Source organism: Telopea speciosissima, chromosome 9 (genome assembly GCF_018873765.1).
Source record: "Telopea speciosissima isolate NSW1024214 ecotype Mountain lineage chromosome 9, Tspe_v1, whole genome shotgun sequence".
NCBI classification, from domain to species: domain Eukaryota; kingdom Viridiplantae; phylum Streptophyta; class Magnoliopsida; order Proteales; family Proteaceae; genus Telopea; species Telopea speciosissima.
Window position 1 is genome coordinate 57,999,123 of NC_057924.1, and position 20,507 is coordinate 58,019,629.

A 20,507-nucleotide genomic window follows, 5' to 3' on the forward strand; every position below is an offset into this window, starting at 1 on the left:
AAATGCACAACAGGACCCGGAAGGAAATAGGAAATGAGAGAGGAGGGGGTGGGGGAGAGATGGCTACCAATGCAGTCTGAAACCTGATTCTTCTCTATTTTATAGATTTAGAATGCATTCCCAAAATCTATTCCAAGAATGCATATCAAACACAGCCTTAGAATCAACCAGCTTTACGTAATTATTTTATTCTTATCTCGATAAATGTCCATCACAATGAGCATGGTCTAAGACAATGCTGTTCTTCTTCAACACATATCTGATTTTTTTCCCCCTTTAATACCCAAATTAATTTTTACAGCAGTAACAAATGAATCCTTTTTGTCTACATAACGAATCAGAAAGACCAGAAGTGAAGACATACCAACTCCGGTGCAAGAGCACATCCAACTTTTGACACATGAATAATGCGTAAAACACTGATCCCAAAGCATCCAGAAGTGTACAGGTAACATCTAAGAACATATTTTACCCTCTTTCTTCAGCTGTACTCGTGTCTTCCAATCGACTGCCCAGTTTGACAATGTCCTCCACAAGAATTTTTCCTTCTGTTACAAGGAAATTGGCCAAATAACAAAGTTTATATTTTAAACCAAGATGAAGTTTGAATTGCTCAACCAAGAAAAAAAGAATAAAGACTTTAATTTTAAAAAAAAAAACAATGAATTAGTTGCTGAAAAATATTTGCATCACATCTTAGGAAGCATCCATCAGTAATGCCAGCACCATACAAATATTACTGGCATGTGCTATAGATGCTACCTTTTGATGTGTCCCATCAAGAGATTCCTTTTTGTTTGTTAAGTGTCCCACCAGGAGATTTGTCAAAAGAAAATAAACTATAATTTGAATTCTCCTAATCCAATCAAGACAATTGTCAGATTTCTTAGCCCCACTTTCTGTTTCTGATTGGAAGACGGATCATCCAATCTTTTTCTCCCGTGGCGAGAGAGGAAAATAATTTACTACCAAAAGCATATAAGAGGAACAAAAGAAGACTTAAAGCCGGAAGGAACCAAATACAGAGAAATTTAAAAGCTTAAATTTCTTTAAAATATTTATTAAAAGTAGAACTCTCCCCAATACTCATTTCACCAAAAATGACATACTTTTCTTAGTGAAATGAAAATGAGGAAAGTTCTTCAATTCCATGTGTAATCTTTATTTCCCATTCACTTCTTTCTTCTTCTTCCTACAACCACTTTGACATCTTTAACCAGTCCTCCTTTTTCAAACTCTAACCCTTCCTGACAAGAATTCCATCATTGTCATACCCAATTTTTATTAATTTATGTCCATGAAAAATCAAGTAGAGCGCCAATATGACCATATAGAAACATAGAGAGGCAAACGGACAGAGATAACAAGATCATCCAATTTGGTTTTCAATTTAGATCTCTTGGCTAGTCAGACCTAAAAATTCTGATAGATTCGCAGAAGTTCGACTTAACCGACTCAAGATACTGAGACTGAGAAAGTAAGAATCAATAGAGAGAATAAAATTCAGGTCACCTACCTCTATCTTTGGAGAGGTTGCTTATAAGTTCTTGCACACCCTCCTTTCCTAAGGTGTCCTTCAGGTAGATAGCTGCAGCTGCCACTTCCTCAGGAGTCACCTTCCCATCATAATCCCTGCATCATAGAGAGAGCGTCAATAAGCCAACGGATCAGGAGCCATAAATTGAAATCATGAAAAACCGACTAATTCACATGTCCATAGTCAACAATATATAGATATAAAGAAGAAACTATCATTTATATAAACCAGAAATATAGTCAAATAACAAGATTTTCTTCTTTCCAGTGTAATCATTAAGTAAATATCTGATGACAAAATCAATTGTCAAATAAGGAAAAAGAACACTTTTTTTTTTCCTTCTTTTATTTGACAAAAGCGGAGAAATAAAATGACATCTTTGTTCACACAAGAAAAACAAATAATCTAACTTTAATTGCTCTAGGTTTTGATCATCGGTAAGGAAGAGTCGATTCTAATGTTCATAGATTATACTAGGAAAATTCTAACTGGTCCAATCGGCATACTATTGCAGCATGGTCCATCAAGTGACCATCAACTGCACAAGTATATTTGGTCACTGGCCATCTATTTAACAGCATTTGACAAGATAGGACCCCTGTGATCCATCCTCAGAATGAAAAAGCTCATGATCCTATTTGGTAGTGATTAAATAACTAAATAAAAAAAAAATAAAGCTCTACGAACTAGAATCTACCTGTCAAGTAGTCGCCAGCGGTCACCGATCTTAGCATCTACATCATCAATTTCCTTTTCAAGCTTTTGGAGCATAGCATCAACCTGAAGTATGAGAAGAGAACATAAATAAATTCTATTTCCGGAAGTGACAAGATGTGTATCACAATCCTCAGGCATCAAGTGATTGCATGAAAGGTGTAACCGATATAGTACCAAACAATTTTTGGAGATTTCTTACCTTATTAATCAGAGCTGAAGAAACCCCGTCACCTTTGGCCTTTTCAGCAGCATAATGGTCACTACCCTCCCTGGCAGCTCTGTATGCCTTTTTTGCCTCTTCTTCACCTTCCATGCCCTCTTTCTCTACCATGCTATTATACAACTCTATCTGCAAAGAAAAATGTTACAGCATTCAAACATAACCTAGAACCAAAAATAAATGTGGAAGATATTTTACAGGAAAAAGAAGTGAGTAGGAGACCGGAAGAACTAAGAAGATACATGAGCTTCATTAGGAACAAAAGGAGAAAACAATAACGCAGAAAATTATTGAATGTGTAAAAGACTGTTATTTGCCTCACAAGATATTTAGAGTCTTTGTTAAATAGAAACAAACAATAACACACAAACATCAATACAGAATAAACTAAGTCACTTGTTCTGAATAATAATCGTTACTAATTCCTAGGTCAAAAATTAAAAGCCAAGAAGTCCTATTGTAGTAGTATGTTACAGCCTTATATGATACATTGATACCAATTAATACACTAATCAAAATAGAAACTAAACTAGAGCATAGAGAAGTACCCTGGTAGTAACTTAAAGGAATGATACAAACTGCATTTGGTTTTCAGAAATATTGACAGTTCACATACAAGACAAAAAAGTATCGTACATTTAATAAAAAATAAAAAAAAAAGTATCGTACACATGTTTCTTCATACCTCCTTATTGACAAGCCTCAAAAACTCTTCCCGTTCCCTACTCACTGACTGCACAAGTAGGCAGAAAATACAATTTCAGGTTGGGGAGGGAGAATTATACTCATAAAAAATTGAGAGCAACTTCAAAAATAAAAATGAATATGTTTTTTTTCTTTCTGAACTGGTCCTTACAGATGCTGATGCTAAAACGGCCAATGCACGGCTGAGCTTACAGAGTTCCTCTTGCTTCTCCAAAGTTCTTGCTTTTGCCAACTCTTGCGCTTCTCTTGCTGTTGGACCAGTCATTTCTTCCAAAGCTACATCCTCTTGACTAATTCCAGATTCCATCTTAGCTTGCTCTTCTTCCTCTTCTTCTTCCTCCTGTAACCAATTATGTTAGAATCATAATTTGGAAGACCAAACCAATAATGATAAAGAAGTTGTACAAATCAAAAGAACATCCAAATACACGTCAGAAAAAGCATAATTGCTAAAACTATTCATGCAATTCAGATGATCTAAAAAAACCAACATGCTCAAATGCCAGCATGACTGCAAAAAGTGTCCCATAAAACAGAATGTGAGTAGTCCATCAAAAAAAAAAAGGAATGTGAGTATGGTGCCCAAAAAGAGGGAGAACAGTGGAATATGACTATGTGACTGGTGTCATTTTCATCCCTAACAACATCTATTGAAAAAGGGGGAAAACATTAAATATTTTCCTGAAAATTAATTAAATAATTAGTTTTTCGAAAGGACTTGGATTTCTAACCCAAATGTGATTCTCATTATAAGCCTGACAAAAACATAAAGGATGCCTGCATTTTAATTTCAAAGATATAAATATTTGTGCTTTTAAGCTTTAGTACACATAATATTATATCTTTTGTCTAAACTCCCCTAAACCACCACACCCCCCCCCCCCCAAAAAAAAAAAAAAAAAAAAACCAGAAAGAACAGAAATACTAAAAAAAAAAATCTTGGCTTGCAAACTCCAAAAAAAACACAACAACAACATAGTCTTATCCCAACTGAACAGGGTTGGTTACATGGATCCTTGCTCTCCAATAGCTCTATTCAAAGTCATACATGATACAAGGCCTAAGCTATGGTTATTTTAGGCCCACTACACGCTAAAATAACCATACATGATAGTATCCTAACAAATATTGGCAGCATCTCATCCAAGCCACCTGTCGATATTGAGCCCCACAACACTATTCTCGTGAACAGTAAATCATCGTACTGTTCATGTGAATTAACTTTTTTTCCTTTTTTTTGAATTCTGTCTTGGTCTTCTTCATCCTTCGATCTGCATCATCACCTTTTAGGCTGAAGCTTAAACAAATGACTAGACAAAGATGTGAACAAATGGTCCATAAAATTTGGGCACCAACTAAGCAGTGACATAACAGATATTGAAGGGTTTAGAAAAGCTTATCTTAACAGGTTGTAAGCACTTGCCCTTTTAATTTATATATTTTTCTACTTTAACAGTTCTTTCTTTTGTATAGAATTGAGGGAAATCTTCAGCCTTATAGCTTATAGTGGGCTGTTTTTGTTCGTGACACTTTCCACTTTAATAAAATTCAAAATTCAGAGAGGGCAATCGACTTAGTCGATTGGCTGTGCCTTTGCTTGTCGAAATTTTTGCTGAGGCTTGTACTCGAGTTCAAGTCCCCTCCCACATACTTCGGTGCCCAGCCGAGGAAAACCCCCCACCCCGGGTCCCATTGGGTGCCCAATCCCCCTCCAAGTCACCATAGTGGGGGGCCACCTTGGCACCCCAAAAAAAAAAAGGTTCAAAATTCATTTACAAAAATTTATTGTCCAAATTATTCTGAAGCTTATGGGTTTAATTAGACGCCATTTAAAAGTAACAAAATAATCATCAGATACTGCTAAATCTGGGTATTGGCTGTCATTCCACATTGGAGAGAACTTGAGGCATAGTGCCATGGATACAAGATGCCCCTGATTGACACCTAAACAAAATTTTCTCTCAAAAAGCTTATGCTTTCTGGTTAACGAATAACTAAATAAAGTTCGCACACTGTAGATAAGGAAAAAGAGGCACAACCATGAGATACAACATTCCAAACAATTAAAGTGGATGCATCATCGCCAATTAAAACCAATTCACAGTAAAGAAATTACGAAAACCTGTTACCAGAATGCAACAGATGATAAAATACTGGAGCATGATTCATCAAAACCAAGATCTAACTTTCCATAAAGCTCATAAGTTTGGAAAGAGGAACTACTGGCATTAATGCAATCAACCTTAATAAGTTCTTCTTGCATTTCTAGGAACTCCAGTTTCCTCTTCCTCTCTGAAACAGAATCTTCAGATGGCATCGATGTAACCTGAACAGTATCCACAACTTCATCTGGCAAAGAGGACAATGTAGCTTGCACAACCTCCTCTGGTTTCAGCTTTCCAGAGATGGTGAAGGATCTACAGATGTTACCAGAGCATAAAAAGGAAAATTAAATATGAATTAGAAACATGAAAGATATATGGCCTAATGAGTCTTCAACTACCTGGAAAGAATCAGAAGAGAAGAGGGCATAGAATAGTTGAGTGACAAGTCCAACCAATCACGAAGCTGCAAAAAATAATTTAGAATTAAATCATTGGTGTGAAACCACCAGGCTTTGTTAAAAACTTCAAACAATGGAGGTCTTCTTTTCCCTAATGGTTAGTAATTTGTTGATGGATAAATCATTCTCAACCACAAGCAGTAGAGTTCCAAATGTGTACATCATATCTGTTTACACTGCTTCTAGCAAGAGTTGATAGATTGCTAGCATTTGTAATCATCATAGGAAATGGGATCAAGTCTCTACAGAGTAAAGACAATATACAATAACGATAAACAAATATATAAGAAATAAAATGCAGTCAATAAGAATAGCAAATGTGTGTTCCTACTTCCTACATTTCTAGAAGTAGAAGTTGGGGTATCAACTTCAACTGCAAAATGACCCATGTGAAGCACATGACTCTTTTTCCCGAGACTTCACTGCAACTAGCATAAGCATCCAAAATAATATAGAGCTCTATTTCCCTACTTTCTTTTTATTATGAACAATATTTTATTAAAACAGCCTTGGCGCACGGTAAGGTTGCTCCATTGCGACCTAGTGGTCACGGATTCATGTCAGGAAACAGCCTCTCCGCAAAGTGGGGGTAAGGCTGCGCACATTATGACCACCCTCAGACCCCGCAGTGGCGGGAGCCTCATGCACTGGGTTAATCTTTTATTAAAACAAATAGAACCCAAACATGGGAAAGAACAACAATAATCAGTAGTCAATATACAAGAATAGAGTTGCAAGGCACTACAGATTTCAGAATTCCACCATCTGTACCTGTTCATCTAATTTCTGCGACCAAAATCCATCAATGTACAGCCATTACCAAACCTAATACCTTCACTTCCCGCCATCCTAACCTAGCCGGCCGAAGCTTAACTCTTACTGCTGGGGGTGAAGGGAAGAAATGTAAACTAATCCCATACCAGAAAAATCCAGCAAGAGACTAGTATAGACAGGATTGCAGAAACAGAGAAATATAGACAAGAAATAGTAGGAAGTTTGTAACACAGAACAGATGGATCAGAATAGATTAGAATCAGGTCAAGTGGTCTATTCTAATAGAAGAACAGTGAATAATTTGAAGAAACTCTGACAACAGATTGAACAGAACATGGAATTATGGAGAAGTCCTAGTGCTACTAGGATAACTAATAGCAGAACTATAACAACAATATCGACTAGTATTCTTAAAGAATCAGAACCAGAATTTCAAAGATTACAAGATCAAAACTAATATGTGAAATCGGAGGTAAAACAAACTAATAACTTGAGAGATATTGAAGAAGAATGCAATCTGATAATTGATCTAGAGTAGGGGTACCACAGATTAGAAGCAACAATAAATATGAGAAGAAGAGTAAAAGAGAAGAGATAGCACCTGATTTACAGTAGAATTTACAGTAGAATTTAGAATTCGTATGAAAAAGAACCTTCAACCATATTTGCATAGCTCAACAGCTCAAAAACTCTTAAAAAAACTTCGATCTCTATTATCAAATCATGTCTAACTGAAGGGGGTGTATTACATATTTAAAGACCTTTTGAAATTCCTAAATGACTCATAAAAACTTCTCCTAATCATTCTCAGGAAGAGGGGAAAATAAAAAGTTAAAAAAAAAACATTTCCATATGGTCAACTTTTTTTTTTTGGGGAGGTGGGGGGGGGGGGGGGTGTGGTCAAAAACTTCTCTATGTTGTTTGATAGGTTATTGCGTTTCTTATCCAATGAGCCCAAAATCTTGCGAATCCAAGTTGTATTGGCAGAGTTATGGATTATTTATTGATGTGCTGATCTGTGATGGGATTACTTAATAAGAATACCTAATTAGATCAAGAGTCCGATTTCAAGTCTATTTTTATAGGGAAAAAGATCTCTGTCCGGGAGTGTGGCCTACGCCAGCACTCCCATGAATCTATCTCTCTGCTCCCATGTGAAAAGACACCTCTGCCCCCTTGTTTTGAGGAGGAGAGAAATAGACACACGGGAGTGCTGGCATAGGCCACACGGGAGTGCTGGCATAGGCCACACTCCCGTAGAGAAAACTGCTTCCCATTTTTATATTAGTACTTTTATTTAATTAGGAAAGGAGTTGAGCATTCATAACAGTCTATATCATGATTAGATTCTTGTTAAACGTATTTATTATTAAAGAGAGTATTTCTCAGTGTTATAAGACTATGTCTTAGTGTTAAAATATGATCTCGCTTTTGAAATGGATAGCCTATATATAAGTTTTCAAATAACTTTTAGCGGGTTGAATTAATAAAATTTAGTATTAGGGTATAGTGTTTGTTTGGAGTAAGAATTCTTGGCAGTATCTCCTCCTTTATTGCTGTTTTTCCCAGGGTAGCATCCTTGTTGACATTGCTGGTTTGGAATTTTAGCTTTCTCCTTGCTCTTTTGATAATTCTTCATCGTTATTACTGCTATTTTCTTGTTTTTCTCCATTAAATCATCTTGTTGAAGCTCTATCTTCGGATTTCAAATTCCCTTGGGCCCATTACTTGCCGTCATAATGGGGGATTTCCACTCCCTTGCTTGCATCAATTTGGCCTGTGAGATTCTTTCTTTGTTAATATACTATTTCAGTAAATTAGTTTTTCACAACTTTTAGAAAATGTAATTTTTAGAATTCCACTAAGTTGTGATTGACTATCATACAAATCCTGATATTACTATCTTTACTTTGTAGCACAACTAATTTTTCCATGTTTAGTAAGGCTCTGACTGATTAGTCAGACTACGAGTTCAAGTTTACAAGGAAGTTAAAATTTTGAGTACTAAAGAGTTTGGTTATAGTTGGCTTTCGTTTATTTTCTGGGGGTATTAATTAAGTAGGAGTGCCGATCTTATATGCAAACTATAATGCTCTTTTACATGTTCAAGGATGTTACATAGTCAGTGTTTTGGGTCTCTCAGATTTTAGGGTCATTTGGAGACTTCTATGTAATTTTCTTTTACTTTAAAGAGGTCTGATTATGTGGGATGGTAGTTGGGTCAATTTAGGTACGTTTTTTGATAAGTTTCAGTGGTCTTAGGGCAGCTATTCAGTCCTATGCTAACTTAGTTATCTTTTTTGATTGAGTTCTAAATGAGATAAGGCTACTAAAGTACATGGAGTATGTATATTTGAGCTTGGTGAGTCATCCAGCAAAAGTAGCACCCCCCCAAAAAAAAAAAAATCATCTCATTTGTAGTTTTTTTTTAATTACTGTTTAGAACTCTTTTATGGGTCTATAAATATACATTGAGGGATACATTATAAAAGTTGGGTTTTTCGAACTTTTAAACCAAGTCAACAGAGTTTCTCATTGAGAAGCCACAGCTTAGGTTGTTTAACATGTTGCACAGTTTTATGCCGTTATCTCTGTGTCCTGTGAGTTTAAGTATTCTAATTCAAGTTTAGATCTGATTTTTTTTGTTCTGATAAAGCTTTTCTATTGAATCAGTTCAATCAATCAGGATTTTCTGTCTGGTTTTCACTTCTGACTCCATATTTCAGATTGTGGCTTCTATCAATAATTCAATACAGGTCTTGTTCTCTGACTTCAATTTCATATTCGAAATCTAGATGAACCTGTCTCTTCTAAATTAAGTTTTGACTTCTGACATTATGACTTTTTCAACACTGTGTGTGCTTGTCAAGAGAGATCTAGAAAGTGAAAAGTGTAGGATGGTTCAGGGAAGTAAAGTGAAGTGGAAGAAAATGAGATGCATTTTCCAATTAATATTTGGTGTTAAAAATAAGGTTCAAGAGACTCAGAGATGCATCTGAGGCCAGACTGGGCAAGTTGGTGTCGAACCCATCAGAGACTGAGGCAATACATTCCCAACCAATCCAGTTTAACAAAGCCCCAATGGCATTTCAGATGTAGCTGTTGCCACATGTGCCAAACCGACCCTTGACACTCCCTAGCCAAATTCCTTCTAGGCCAAGGCAAAAGCATTACATAAATAGACTGGTAAGGAGAATAAAGGAAATTAACTAAGGGAAATGCATGATGACAAAGCATTATACAAAAACCGAAAACATTAAGCGGAAAGGGGATGAATTGAAGCTTTGATGAAATCAACATCAAGAGAAAATAATGGACAAAAATATATAAACCTGTAATTGATTCTCTAACAACTGTAGTCTTCTCTGGAACATCATAAGCATAAATATAATTTTATATTCTACTATCAGGAGTTCAGATAAAATATAGAGAATATGCTCAATTCAACCAAAACACTACAAAAGGGAGAAAAAACCAGCACAATAACAAAAAAATCAAATGCTGAACTACAATGACAAGAAAAAATGGCTTAAACAATCAGGAAAACAGTTTTCATTGCACCATCCATAATACTGAAAGACGCATATCATTAAGAAAAACACAGAAGACACCCCCTCCTCAAAAAATAAAGATTTTTCCCCCAACAGCAACAGAAACATAGTTGTAAAGGCATCGAGGCCCCTTGATCGCCATGTTGGTTTCGCCTTGCTTCCAAGCCCCTGCAAACTCCTTGGGTTGCCTAGATGCCGTGACAACTATGACAGAAAATGAAGTATAACCAAGAAATTCAAGTCAAGCAAAAACCTGTTGGCGCATTTCCTCAACCGAAAGTAATCCAAGCATGCCACGCTCTCTACAGGCTTGACGAAGTTCATCTTCTGAGAGGGACTCCACACCCTCCGCTTGAATCATCTTGTCATCATTCTTGATCCTAAGGAAACCAAGAAACTTATTCTAAGGAGTAACAGGAAAAAGGTATCTTGCATTTGACAAAACATATAGAAACAATAACAACAATAAACTGACATTAGAAACATTTTCACAATTCTGACTTTCATACATTCTTCAGTAACAGGAATTTCAGGGGATTCTAAACTTCTGTACTACCCTTACATATGGACATGATTTCTCGTTGAGCAAGGGGTGGCTTCATGTAATCGTGGAAGGTGCCTCAGCAAATGTGGTTAGATGGATGACAGGTTCAAAGGAAACTTCTTGGTTCTATAATTATCTAATAAGGCCAATTAAGCATCTTACAGCCCAAATAGACATTGCGATCCATCGGCAACCAAGAAGTGCAAATGAGATTGTGGATGATTTGGCTAAGCAAGGGGTTGTGAATCCTCGGATCTGGTTTTGAGGATTCTATTCCTTTGATGCAGGTAGAAGCCAAGGTTTCATTCAGCTGGGGCTGGGGCTTTGGTCCACTTGAGGAGGGCTGGCTCTTTTTTAGAATTTAGAATTTTTTCTAATTGTTTGTTGGCTCCCTCAGTAAAATAAAAAAGATCGTTCCTTTGGAAAGAACAAGAACCAATCAAGGAATTTCATATTGTTGTATTCTTATGCAATTGTATCCATGTACTTCTATGTTCTGCTTTTCTTTTCAATAAAATCTTATTATTTATCCAACCCCCCACCCCAAAAAGGAGGAAGAAAACCAAATGTGTTTGATGATTCATTGAAGAAATGTGAAGTGGTATGGGAAAATTGAAATAAGGCCTCTGGGTGAACCAGTAATGAGGACAGAGAGAGAATAGAGGAGCCAGAAAGACAAGTGACAGACTGAAAATAACCTGGGGAGAAGCAAGAAAAGATATGGATGGCTCTGGGTTAAAGCAATATTAACTTAAAATAGAGTTGATTAGTGAAACAGGATTTGTGTAGCCAAGCCCACGTAGCGGCAATGAGGTTTGGTTGAGTTGCTTTGTATATGAACCATAGATACTAATAGAAGTCCAGGGGGGGGGGGGGATTCAACAGAGATGAATCAGGAAAAATGGCTGTAAGAAATGACTATGTACTATGAAAACTGCATTCAAGATAGTTTATAGTGATGCCACAGCAGATGCAGAACACCAGAAGAATAAACTATGTAGCTCTCTCACAACTATCCCCCAACTCACACACACACCACGCAGAAGGAATGACTTGTATCTTACCATTGGAGTCTCTTTCGAAGCATGTAACGCAGATATGCATCTGTTCCATATGGACTGATTCCCATGTATTTGCACATACTTACCAGTCGAGGCCTGTAGGCAACAGAATGTTGCAGAAAGCAATTTGTAAAAATAAAACAAAGTGCATCTCAAAAAGGATAGGTGGTGCATCAGAGATATGCATCAAAAGGAAACATTCTAGTAGTAAAATCAATGCTTTCAAACATAGTTACCAAGGCGTTGGAGAGGGTCCAAAATCAAGGTGACCAAGGAGCCTGGATGCCTAGGCGACGCCTTGATAACTATGCTTTCAAAAGACAGGCAGGGCCTCGGATCATTTAGTTACAGAGGTCTATAATCAGAACAATCCAACAGTAGGCCTAGAATAAACCTAAAATAACATTAATCGTTTGGACGTTTGGATTTTCAGTTGCACAATTTGAATGATCCAACTGAGGTCTACCCATCCAGCCTGACAGCCCTTCAAAGCACTGAGTGACATGAAAACAAAAAATACCAACCTGCTGATATTGTCAAGAGTAAGTTCATCATTGAACAACTTTGCGAAGCCTAAAATTTCTTCATTAGAAACACGGGTGCCAGTCCTAACCTATTTCAATACACAACATATATTTAATTGCATGCGTCAACAATGAATATTATGGAGGAAATCAAAATGGCAGAAGAGAAGGGACCAGTGAAACAATAATCGAAATTATGTACATTGTTCAAAAATTCATCAAGATCTTCCGCAGTTTTCTTAGATTCTCCACTTCGGGAATTTTGAACTTCCTTTGCCATTTCCTTAACTGTGTCTTGGAGAAATTTTGCATACTCTATTCTTGCATTAAGTCTTCTTTTCAATGCTTCCTACACGTGGAGAGCAATGTTGCCATGTTAGGACTGTACAAAACCAAAGGTAAAAATATACATACAATACACATATACACAGATGTATACAAATACTAATAGAATGAGGGATATCTATAGGAAAAATGAATTAATTCATTCTCCATTCCTAGCAATAGCATGTATCAAGGAGCATTTTGACCCACCATTCGATGGACTCCATAAAGATTGGTCACAGTAATTTACTGGAAGACCTCAATAATGCACTGGATAGCAGATATATGTGGTACATTATCAAGCAGAAGTCCATATAGATGAGCTCTAATGTGGAGTTGAAAAAGGAAAATAATTTTTTTGAAAAGAAGCAATAAAAACCTAAACAAAACACCAGATACAGGCATTGTCAGATATGACTTATTATCTAGGCCTGTATATTTGTATTCCTAGTCTAAATAATTTCAATATCCTAAGTTTCTGAGGAAACAGGAGGAAGAGTAAATTTTGCATGTGAAAAAGGAAAGGTCAGAGACAGAATACATATTACAGTTCAAGAAGTCCATTCGCAATGAAGCAGAAGCCAGGTTTTGACAATAACTATCACAATCATTACCTGTTCTTTCATCTTGTCCTGGAAAGTAGATGGCAACATGTTGGGAAATAATTTCAGGAAAACCGGCAGCAAGAACTCCATGAATGGAACTATGATAAAAACTGCAACAGGAACTAGCCTGAAGATATCGGCTGTCGTGCGTGTTAGTTGTTGCCTCTCTCGCCTAGAGAGAGTCTTCCCACTTGCAAGTTTTATTAATAATCTTGAGCTGATCCTAATATCAACCCAGAGTAGTTTGGTGCCCAACCAATAGTGTTGCATGGTTGCCTTAAATTCATCTTTCCAATGGATGAGTTTCTTGGCCCAGTCCTCTCTGAAAGTAAATGGGAAAGCCAAAAAAATAAAAAGAAGACGTAAATAGGTATCCTAACCAAAACAAATAAAGCAACAAAGAAAAATGATATAACCTGCTCATAGAAGCAACAGCTCTCAAAGCTGGACCAATGCCCAACAGTGTAGCCCATACTCTCTGTATAACAAACTTAGCACTCTTGTGAGATTCTTGCAATTTAGCTTGCGCTTTAGCTTTTGCCTCAGTCAAACCTTCCACCGCCTGGTCGCATTCCTCGGGTGATGCCTCTTTCACCTGTTTACTCCCATGTTCTTCATTTCCCTCATCCCCACCAGGCAACTCAGGTTGACGAGCTGTAGCTGTGGTAGCATTACGAATAGACTGCGAAAACCACCTTATTCCCAATGGAGAATTAAACTCCGATCTCCCATATCTATAACTCGAAATAGAAATACCAAATGAATTATGCTTAAGCAATCCTGTCACAGGGAACTTCGATAATTCCTGTTTCTCTATTGAAACTACATTTCCTTCCCTTCCATGGTTAACATCAACAACATAATGATTATCTGTCACACGATTCAAAAGAAACGCATCCTTATCCGGATAAGGAATAGGTCTCCCATGCCCGAAACTTGAAAAATATTGAATCGAGCGAGTTGGCGTGTTGAGGTAATCCAAGAAGAACTTCCTCCTTCTGAGAATTGCTCTAGAAGCCATTATTGATAATTTCTCCTCGCCCAAACAGAACTATGGTCATATCTTTCAAACCCACCCACTCAGTCCAGCTGCCAAGTACAACAGCGATGGTATTACCAAACCAACCAGTTCATTTGAATGAAATAACAACTACACAAATTTTGTGAAAACAAAGAAATTACATCTTTACTATCAATTCATCATCAAATACATCAATAATGAAAAGAAAACGAAATAAAGAAGAAGGAAATTGGTTAACTAGAAGAGAAGTTGACCTGTTGATATTGAAGCTGCTCGATTATTTTCTCTGCAATTTTGAATAGAAAATCAGTGGATTTAAACGTATAAAGAATCATAAATTGGATTAAAGATCGGAAAAAGAAATAAAGTATCGTACAGAGCAAGAAACTGATCAAAGTAGTTTAGTTTTTCATACAGAGATATTGGAAACAAAGCACGGTCTGCGATTCTGGTAGAGTCGTCGTGAGATCAGAGTGGAGCGGACTACGGAGAGGGTTTTATTAGGGTCTTTAGTTTGGTTTAGCCGCCCTGAACCCCTGCGGGGGAAGGGGAATCGGGCGTACCTCTGTACTCTTTCTAGTTTGACACGTGGTTAAATATGTGGGACCCACTTGAACAAAAAGATCATACGTTGAAGCAAAAAAATGAAATTACGTAATCGGTATCAGCATGGATTTAGTTTGATCGATACTGATTCGGATCAGCCTGTATCAGTCTGGATTAGACAGTTTTACCTCTGCTTTCACTGAAAATTTGAAATTGTTTTTACATTTTTACCCTAGATCCGATACTGATTCCCGAACTGAAGACTGGTTAAGAATCGATATCGACATCTGCCGATTGCTTAAACCATGTTTTGGACTATATACTAATTTCTGCCAAAAAAAATAGAATACATAGTAATCATATGGATGATAAGCGATTCAGATTCAGAATCGATGACGAAAATAAACAAGAAAGAGTTTGGGAATAAACAAACCGGGCCCTTTTGTTGTGGGGATAGAGGGACTTGAACTCTTAGCAAGCTGATCAGCAATTTTTAGAGAAGAAGAAAAATTCATCGACTCCTTTTTAGGTGGAAGCAATAATGAGTCAAGATGAGTGGGTGTGTCATTCTATAATCATTCATATAGAATGAAAACTTGTCACGACAAAAATTTTCTCCTAAACTTAATTATTCTTGAGCAAAAGGTTTTATGCACGGCCATGTATATACACAGTCATGCATTGAATGGGGGAGGGAGAGAACGAGATGTGTAATAACACTTCTGTTTCAAAAGATTTGTTAACTGGGAGCTGGAGATCTGAATGGATTGTGAGGATGTGGTTCGATGGCTTATAAAGGATTTGTGGACTTGGCCATAGGAACTTTTAACAAGTTTGTGGAATATACACTTTTCTTTAAAAAAAAATTCTTGTGTTAACATTGTTAATGAGAATAGACCCTTAATAGCGGTTTCCAATGACCTTGATATCTCTACTAGATGTAGATGTAATCATCATATCTCTTGATCTGATTCTCTTTCATATATTCTAGAACTTATTTATCTTAAAACCCTTGAAATCATTAGTTACTTATTTTTATTATTAAGTATTGATTTTTTGACGTTTTAATCGGATGATTATTTGATATCTCGATCGTCGGATTGGTTTACATCCAACTAGATGTAATAGAGAGTTTAGTTGCAACAGACAATGTTTTGTCCTTTTTGTTTAATTAATCTATTTTTATTCTTATAAAAAAAAAAAAAAACACTTATCCTCCCATCTCATCCAACAATTGTAAGGCACGACTGTGTGCATACATGGTCGTGCATAAAATTTGGTCCTTATTCTTATTAGACAACTCTCTCTCTCTTTTTTTGTTCGAAAACAAAATCTTGAAAACTTGTCCTACTATAGAGGAAATGGACGTCCATGTTGTTAAATGTTGATGTTAGGCCTTGTTGGGCTGACACAAGAGTAAGTAAGCCCATTCAAATAAAATTGAGAACCTACATTGAAAACATGGCTTCTTTACTAAGGCCCTAACTAGGTGAATCTTTGTTCCTCCCATTATAGATTCCCTCAAAATGAAACTGCAGTTGTGGAAATCCAGATTACTCTCTTATGCTTGTCGTCTTGAACTGGTTAGATGAGTGATGCAAAGCACCTATCTAGATTGGATCAGGTTGTTTTTTTTATCTTCCTCTAGAAGGTTCTGACAACAATAAATTCCTTCATACCATTAGTTGGTCCCCTGTGGGCCTTCCAAAAAACAGAAGAGGATCTTGCTCTTTGAAGATTGAAGTTAACCTAACAGAGATTATTAAGCTTGTTTGGAAGATCGTTGGTAAGAAGAAGAACATTTGGGCGTGGATTTGATATATTCTTGCTATTCGAAGTCTAAATCCATTTGGATTGTATCTTGTCTCTAGGATGTTTCTTGGTTCTGGAGGAAAATTTTGAAGCATATATAGATACTTGGTTGCCTACGCCATTAAGTCCAAAATTGATGATGGCTCCTCAATCCTTCTTTGGTTTGATAATAGGCATCCTCATACTTCATGACATGTCTTTGGGCTTGGCAAATTGGCAAAAGTATCTTCTACCATGAGAGAGGGAAACTAGCACTCGGGCAGCCGTCCCTCCTGCCCCGGTCTCCTAGCTGCTTGGAACCTTCTTCATGGGATTCCTAGAAGGCCTTAGGGTTCTGGGGACTTGGTCGATCCAGTGGTCAGAATCTTCTAATGGTAGGTTCTCTTCAACCTCGGCTTGGAATTCGGTGAGAACTTAGAATCTTGAAGTTCCTTGGCATAGAGTTATTCCCTATCTACATCCATTGTCATAGCTTTATTTCTTGGAGAACCCTCATCAACTCTCTCCCTACTCAGGATCGACTTTCTTCTTTATATGCATATTCCTTCCCCCTCCTCATGTTTCTTATGCTGGAACACTTGGGAAGAATTCAACACCTCTTCTTTGATTGTCCCTTCTCCTCCCGCATTTGTTCTTTGCTTTGTAAGTGTTGGCTAACTCATAGGCCAATCATGACTCTTGAGAGAGAGTGAAGATGGTTTAAAAGCAAGTTCAATGGGAAGTCTTATATCGACTCTGTAGGGAAGAGGGTCTTCTGTGCAACCATATACCACATCTGGACTGAAAGGAATTACAGTAACTAGGCAAGGAATTTCATATCATTCATTCAAATCCTTGACACTTTCACCTTCAAGGCTGGGCCAAATTCCAATTTGCTCCCTATTGTATCTCTCCTCGAAATACCCATATTGGGATCCGGCTCCTCTCCAGGAAGGCCAAAGCCTAGGGATTGCCTGGGGGCATCCAAAGGCTGGGCTATGCCGCACACATCCCGACGCATGCCTAGTCAACCATCTGGATGTATGCGGCACAGCCCAATGGCTGGATGCCCCCTGGGCACTCCATGGGCACTGCGCTCCCTAGAGAGGAGCTCAATCCCCCATATTGTATCTTCTAGGGATCTTCCCATACGACTAGAAACTGTTGAAGAGATAAGTTCATGACTTTTCTTGTTTGGAGTTAAGCTCCTTGTTTTTCCTTTTTATATTTTTAATTTAAAAAGAATAAAGTTCCAGCAAGGGTTCTAGTTTTGAGGCGAGTCTGATCTAACATGGATTGATCCCATACTTTATGGTACATACCTTATAGATAGTTTTAATAATCGGATCAAGAATTGAACTGAAAAGAGATTGGTTCAACTTTTCCAATTTATACATTTTAATTGAATAAAAAAGAAGCTTGATTGACCAACTCGACTGGCCAGTATTTTGGTTTTGTTTCGATTCGGTTCAAGATAAAATATGTAAACATCAAAACCAAATAATTTTCAGAACTTCAAACTGAAACCGAACCGAACTGGTTTCGCTGGTTTCGCTTTCATTTGGTTTCATTTGATTTATGTGTTAGGTCTTAGTGATTTGGTTTTTGTGGAATAACTTGTTGAATCAAATAAAGTTGTGAAGGAAATTACAACATCATGAAAGCACTACTGTACAATGTCAATTCAGGTACATTTTATTCTATTTTACACAACTCAACAAAGACCGAATCAAAAAATTCAGGTCAATTTAATATAGTTTTAAACAACCAGTTTGGATTACAATTTTCAATTTCAGTTCTAAATTGACACTTTTAATAACTGTTCCGGCCAATCTTTTATTTTTATTTTTAACTAAACTATCTCTCATAGTATCGGATTTGGATCCTCTCCAGCACAGGGGTGGCTATGAATCTCCCAGTGAGGTCTGCCCATCTGACACGCGTGCTGGAGAGGATCCAAGGGCTTCTCTCTCATTTTCTTGTACTCTACCAATAAGTATATAGCTCTCTTTAATCCCTACCCATTTTTTATTCAAAAGTTATCAATTTTGATGTGTTTTTTCTTCTTTATTAGTTTTTGGTAACGGCAAAAGGTTCATGCCATATCGTTATCTCTAATTACATCATGTCGTGAGATCGGGCTATATCACGAAATGACACAATCCACCATATATCGTGATCATCATAGCGATATATCATATATTATATCGCATTGATATTGATACAGTATGAGTAGGTACTGGATCGATATTGAAAGTAGATTTGGTTGCACGAAAATCAAAAAAAAAATGGTCAGCAAAAAATCGATATTGCGATCGAATCGTGCCATATCACTCCATATCGCTTGATCAAGCAATGTCATAATTCGGTATGGTTTAATTCAATTCGAACAAATGATTTTTTTGTCTAAAACCAAAACAAAACCAAATCAAATAAAATTTTACATTCCAAAATAAAACCGAACAAAAAATTTCGGTTTGATTTAGTTTTGTTTGGATTACATTTTCCATTCCGGTTCTACATTATCACCCTTTTCTAACCGATCGGGTTTGAATTGCCTCGTAATGGAACAAACTTCAAAAGGTTTTTCCTTTTTTTGTGTTGTTTTTTTAAGTTCACCAACTTGTACTAGGACTCTTTATGACACGTGGTGTTTTAAATCCTAATTCTATTAGAATTTTTTATTTTTTTTTGGTAGAATCCTAATTCTATTAGAATAATAATTTTAATACTCGTCCCTAATCTAGTATTATAAGTATAGATTTTCTTTTTTTTCGATTAAATAAGTATAGATTTTCAGACAAGATGAAAGATTAGTTAATGAGCTAAGGATTGAAATTTGAAAGAATTTTTATTTGTTTTTTGAAGATGTCAGAAAGTTCAGAGATTAATATTCCAGTTGGGTTTAGATTTATACCAATTGAAAAAGAGCTTGTTTGTGATTATTTAGCCAAGAAGGTTTCGAGTTGTACAGGAAATAAGCCGCAGTTCTCTTCAATGGTGGTGGTTGACAGTAGTGATGTATACAACAAGCATCCATGGCTTCTTGTGGTTTCTACTAAAGGTGCTGCTCATAGAATGAATAGAGATGGAGCGATTTACTTTTTTGTTCCAATGTCAAAGAAGAATGCAAACGGTTGGAGACCTAATCGGAGGATTGGTGATATGGGTTTTTGGAAATCCACTTCTTCAAGCAAACCAGTGATGGATGGTCATGGAAATGTGTTAGGTATGAAGAGAAGTCTTGTTTATTATGTATTTGCTGGTGATGATAAGAATTCCAGTTCTAAAGATGGATCTAAAACAAGTTGGATCATGCATGAATATAATTTAGTAGATCCAAAAAACCCTAATAAGAAAGAGTTTCAAGAGTGGACATTGTGTAGGATCAGCAACAGTGGAAGAAGAAATAGTAGTTCAACCATGGAGGGTGATATTCAACCAGGGAAAACTGCCACACCAATGAGCTGCTACTGTTCTTTATTATCTACTGATCAATCTTCTGCATCAGGAAATAAACTCTTCACTGATGAAGAAGAGGAGATATTTCGGTTATTATTAAATGAAGTTATATTTGATGATGATCAGTTCTTACTTGACAAGGAAGAATTCCTACTCTCCAAGAGGAAGAAGAGCGGTAGTCCATGAGGAGAGATTATCCTTTTTTTTTCTTTTTTTATAATTGTTTTAAAAAATCAATAATATCTCTTTTTTGGTTCAATTCAATCCATAAAGTGACCTATATTTGTAAGTAAAATGCAATGGTTGCCATGAAATCATAATTCACAAATTATATATTAAAAACAATAATTTGTTGAGAAAGTGTTTTATTTTTATTTTTTTCCTCTAATGGAGTAGGGTTCACCCACCAATCTGGGATTGTTCAAACGGATCCAGATCTTCTACGGCGCGGGCTGCCTATCCTGCCTTGTTGTGCAAACACAATGCAGCGCATATTGACCGCCTTACCCCTATCCGAGCGACTTGCCCGAGTGAGGTTAAGGCTGTTATTGCGTGCGACCCT

General features: G+C 36.8%; 2 protein-coding genes across 2 annotated transcripts; one reads left to right on the plus strand and one right to left on the minus strand.

Moving 5' to 3' along the window:
- Positions 1–256: 256 nt before the first annotated feature.
- Positions 257–14,546, minus strand: LOC122640373 (mitochondrial proton/calcium exchanger protein-like). Its single transcript, XM_043833540.1, has 15 exons — positions 14,408–14,546; positions 13,542–14,221; positions 13,135–13,447; positions 12,399–12,545; positions 12,197–12,285; positions 11,676–11,768; positions 10,321–10,447; positions 5,683–5,747; positions 5,422–5,596; positions 3,331–3,519; positions 3,160–3,207; positions 2,454–2,603; positions 2,235–2,317; positions 1,517–1,632; positions 257–548 (listed from the first exon to the last, which is right to left on the minus strand). Exons 2-15 carry the CDS (start codon positions 14,144–14,146, stop codon positions 469–471), a joined length of 2,280 nt encoding a protein of 759 aa, XP_043689475.1. The 5' UTR covers positions 14,147–14,221; positions 14,408–14,546; the 3' UTR covers positions 257–468.
- Positions 14,547–19,351: 4,805 nt separating this feature from the next.
- LOC122639173 (protein ATAF2-like) lies at positions 19,352–20,131 on the plus strand. Its single transcript, XM_043832000.1, has one exon. It carries the CDS (start codon positions 19,352–19,354, stop codon positions 20,129–20,131), a length of 780 nt encoding a protein of 259 aa, XP_043687935.1.
- The last annotated feature ends 376 nt before the right edge of the window (positions 20,132–20,507 follow it).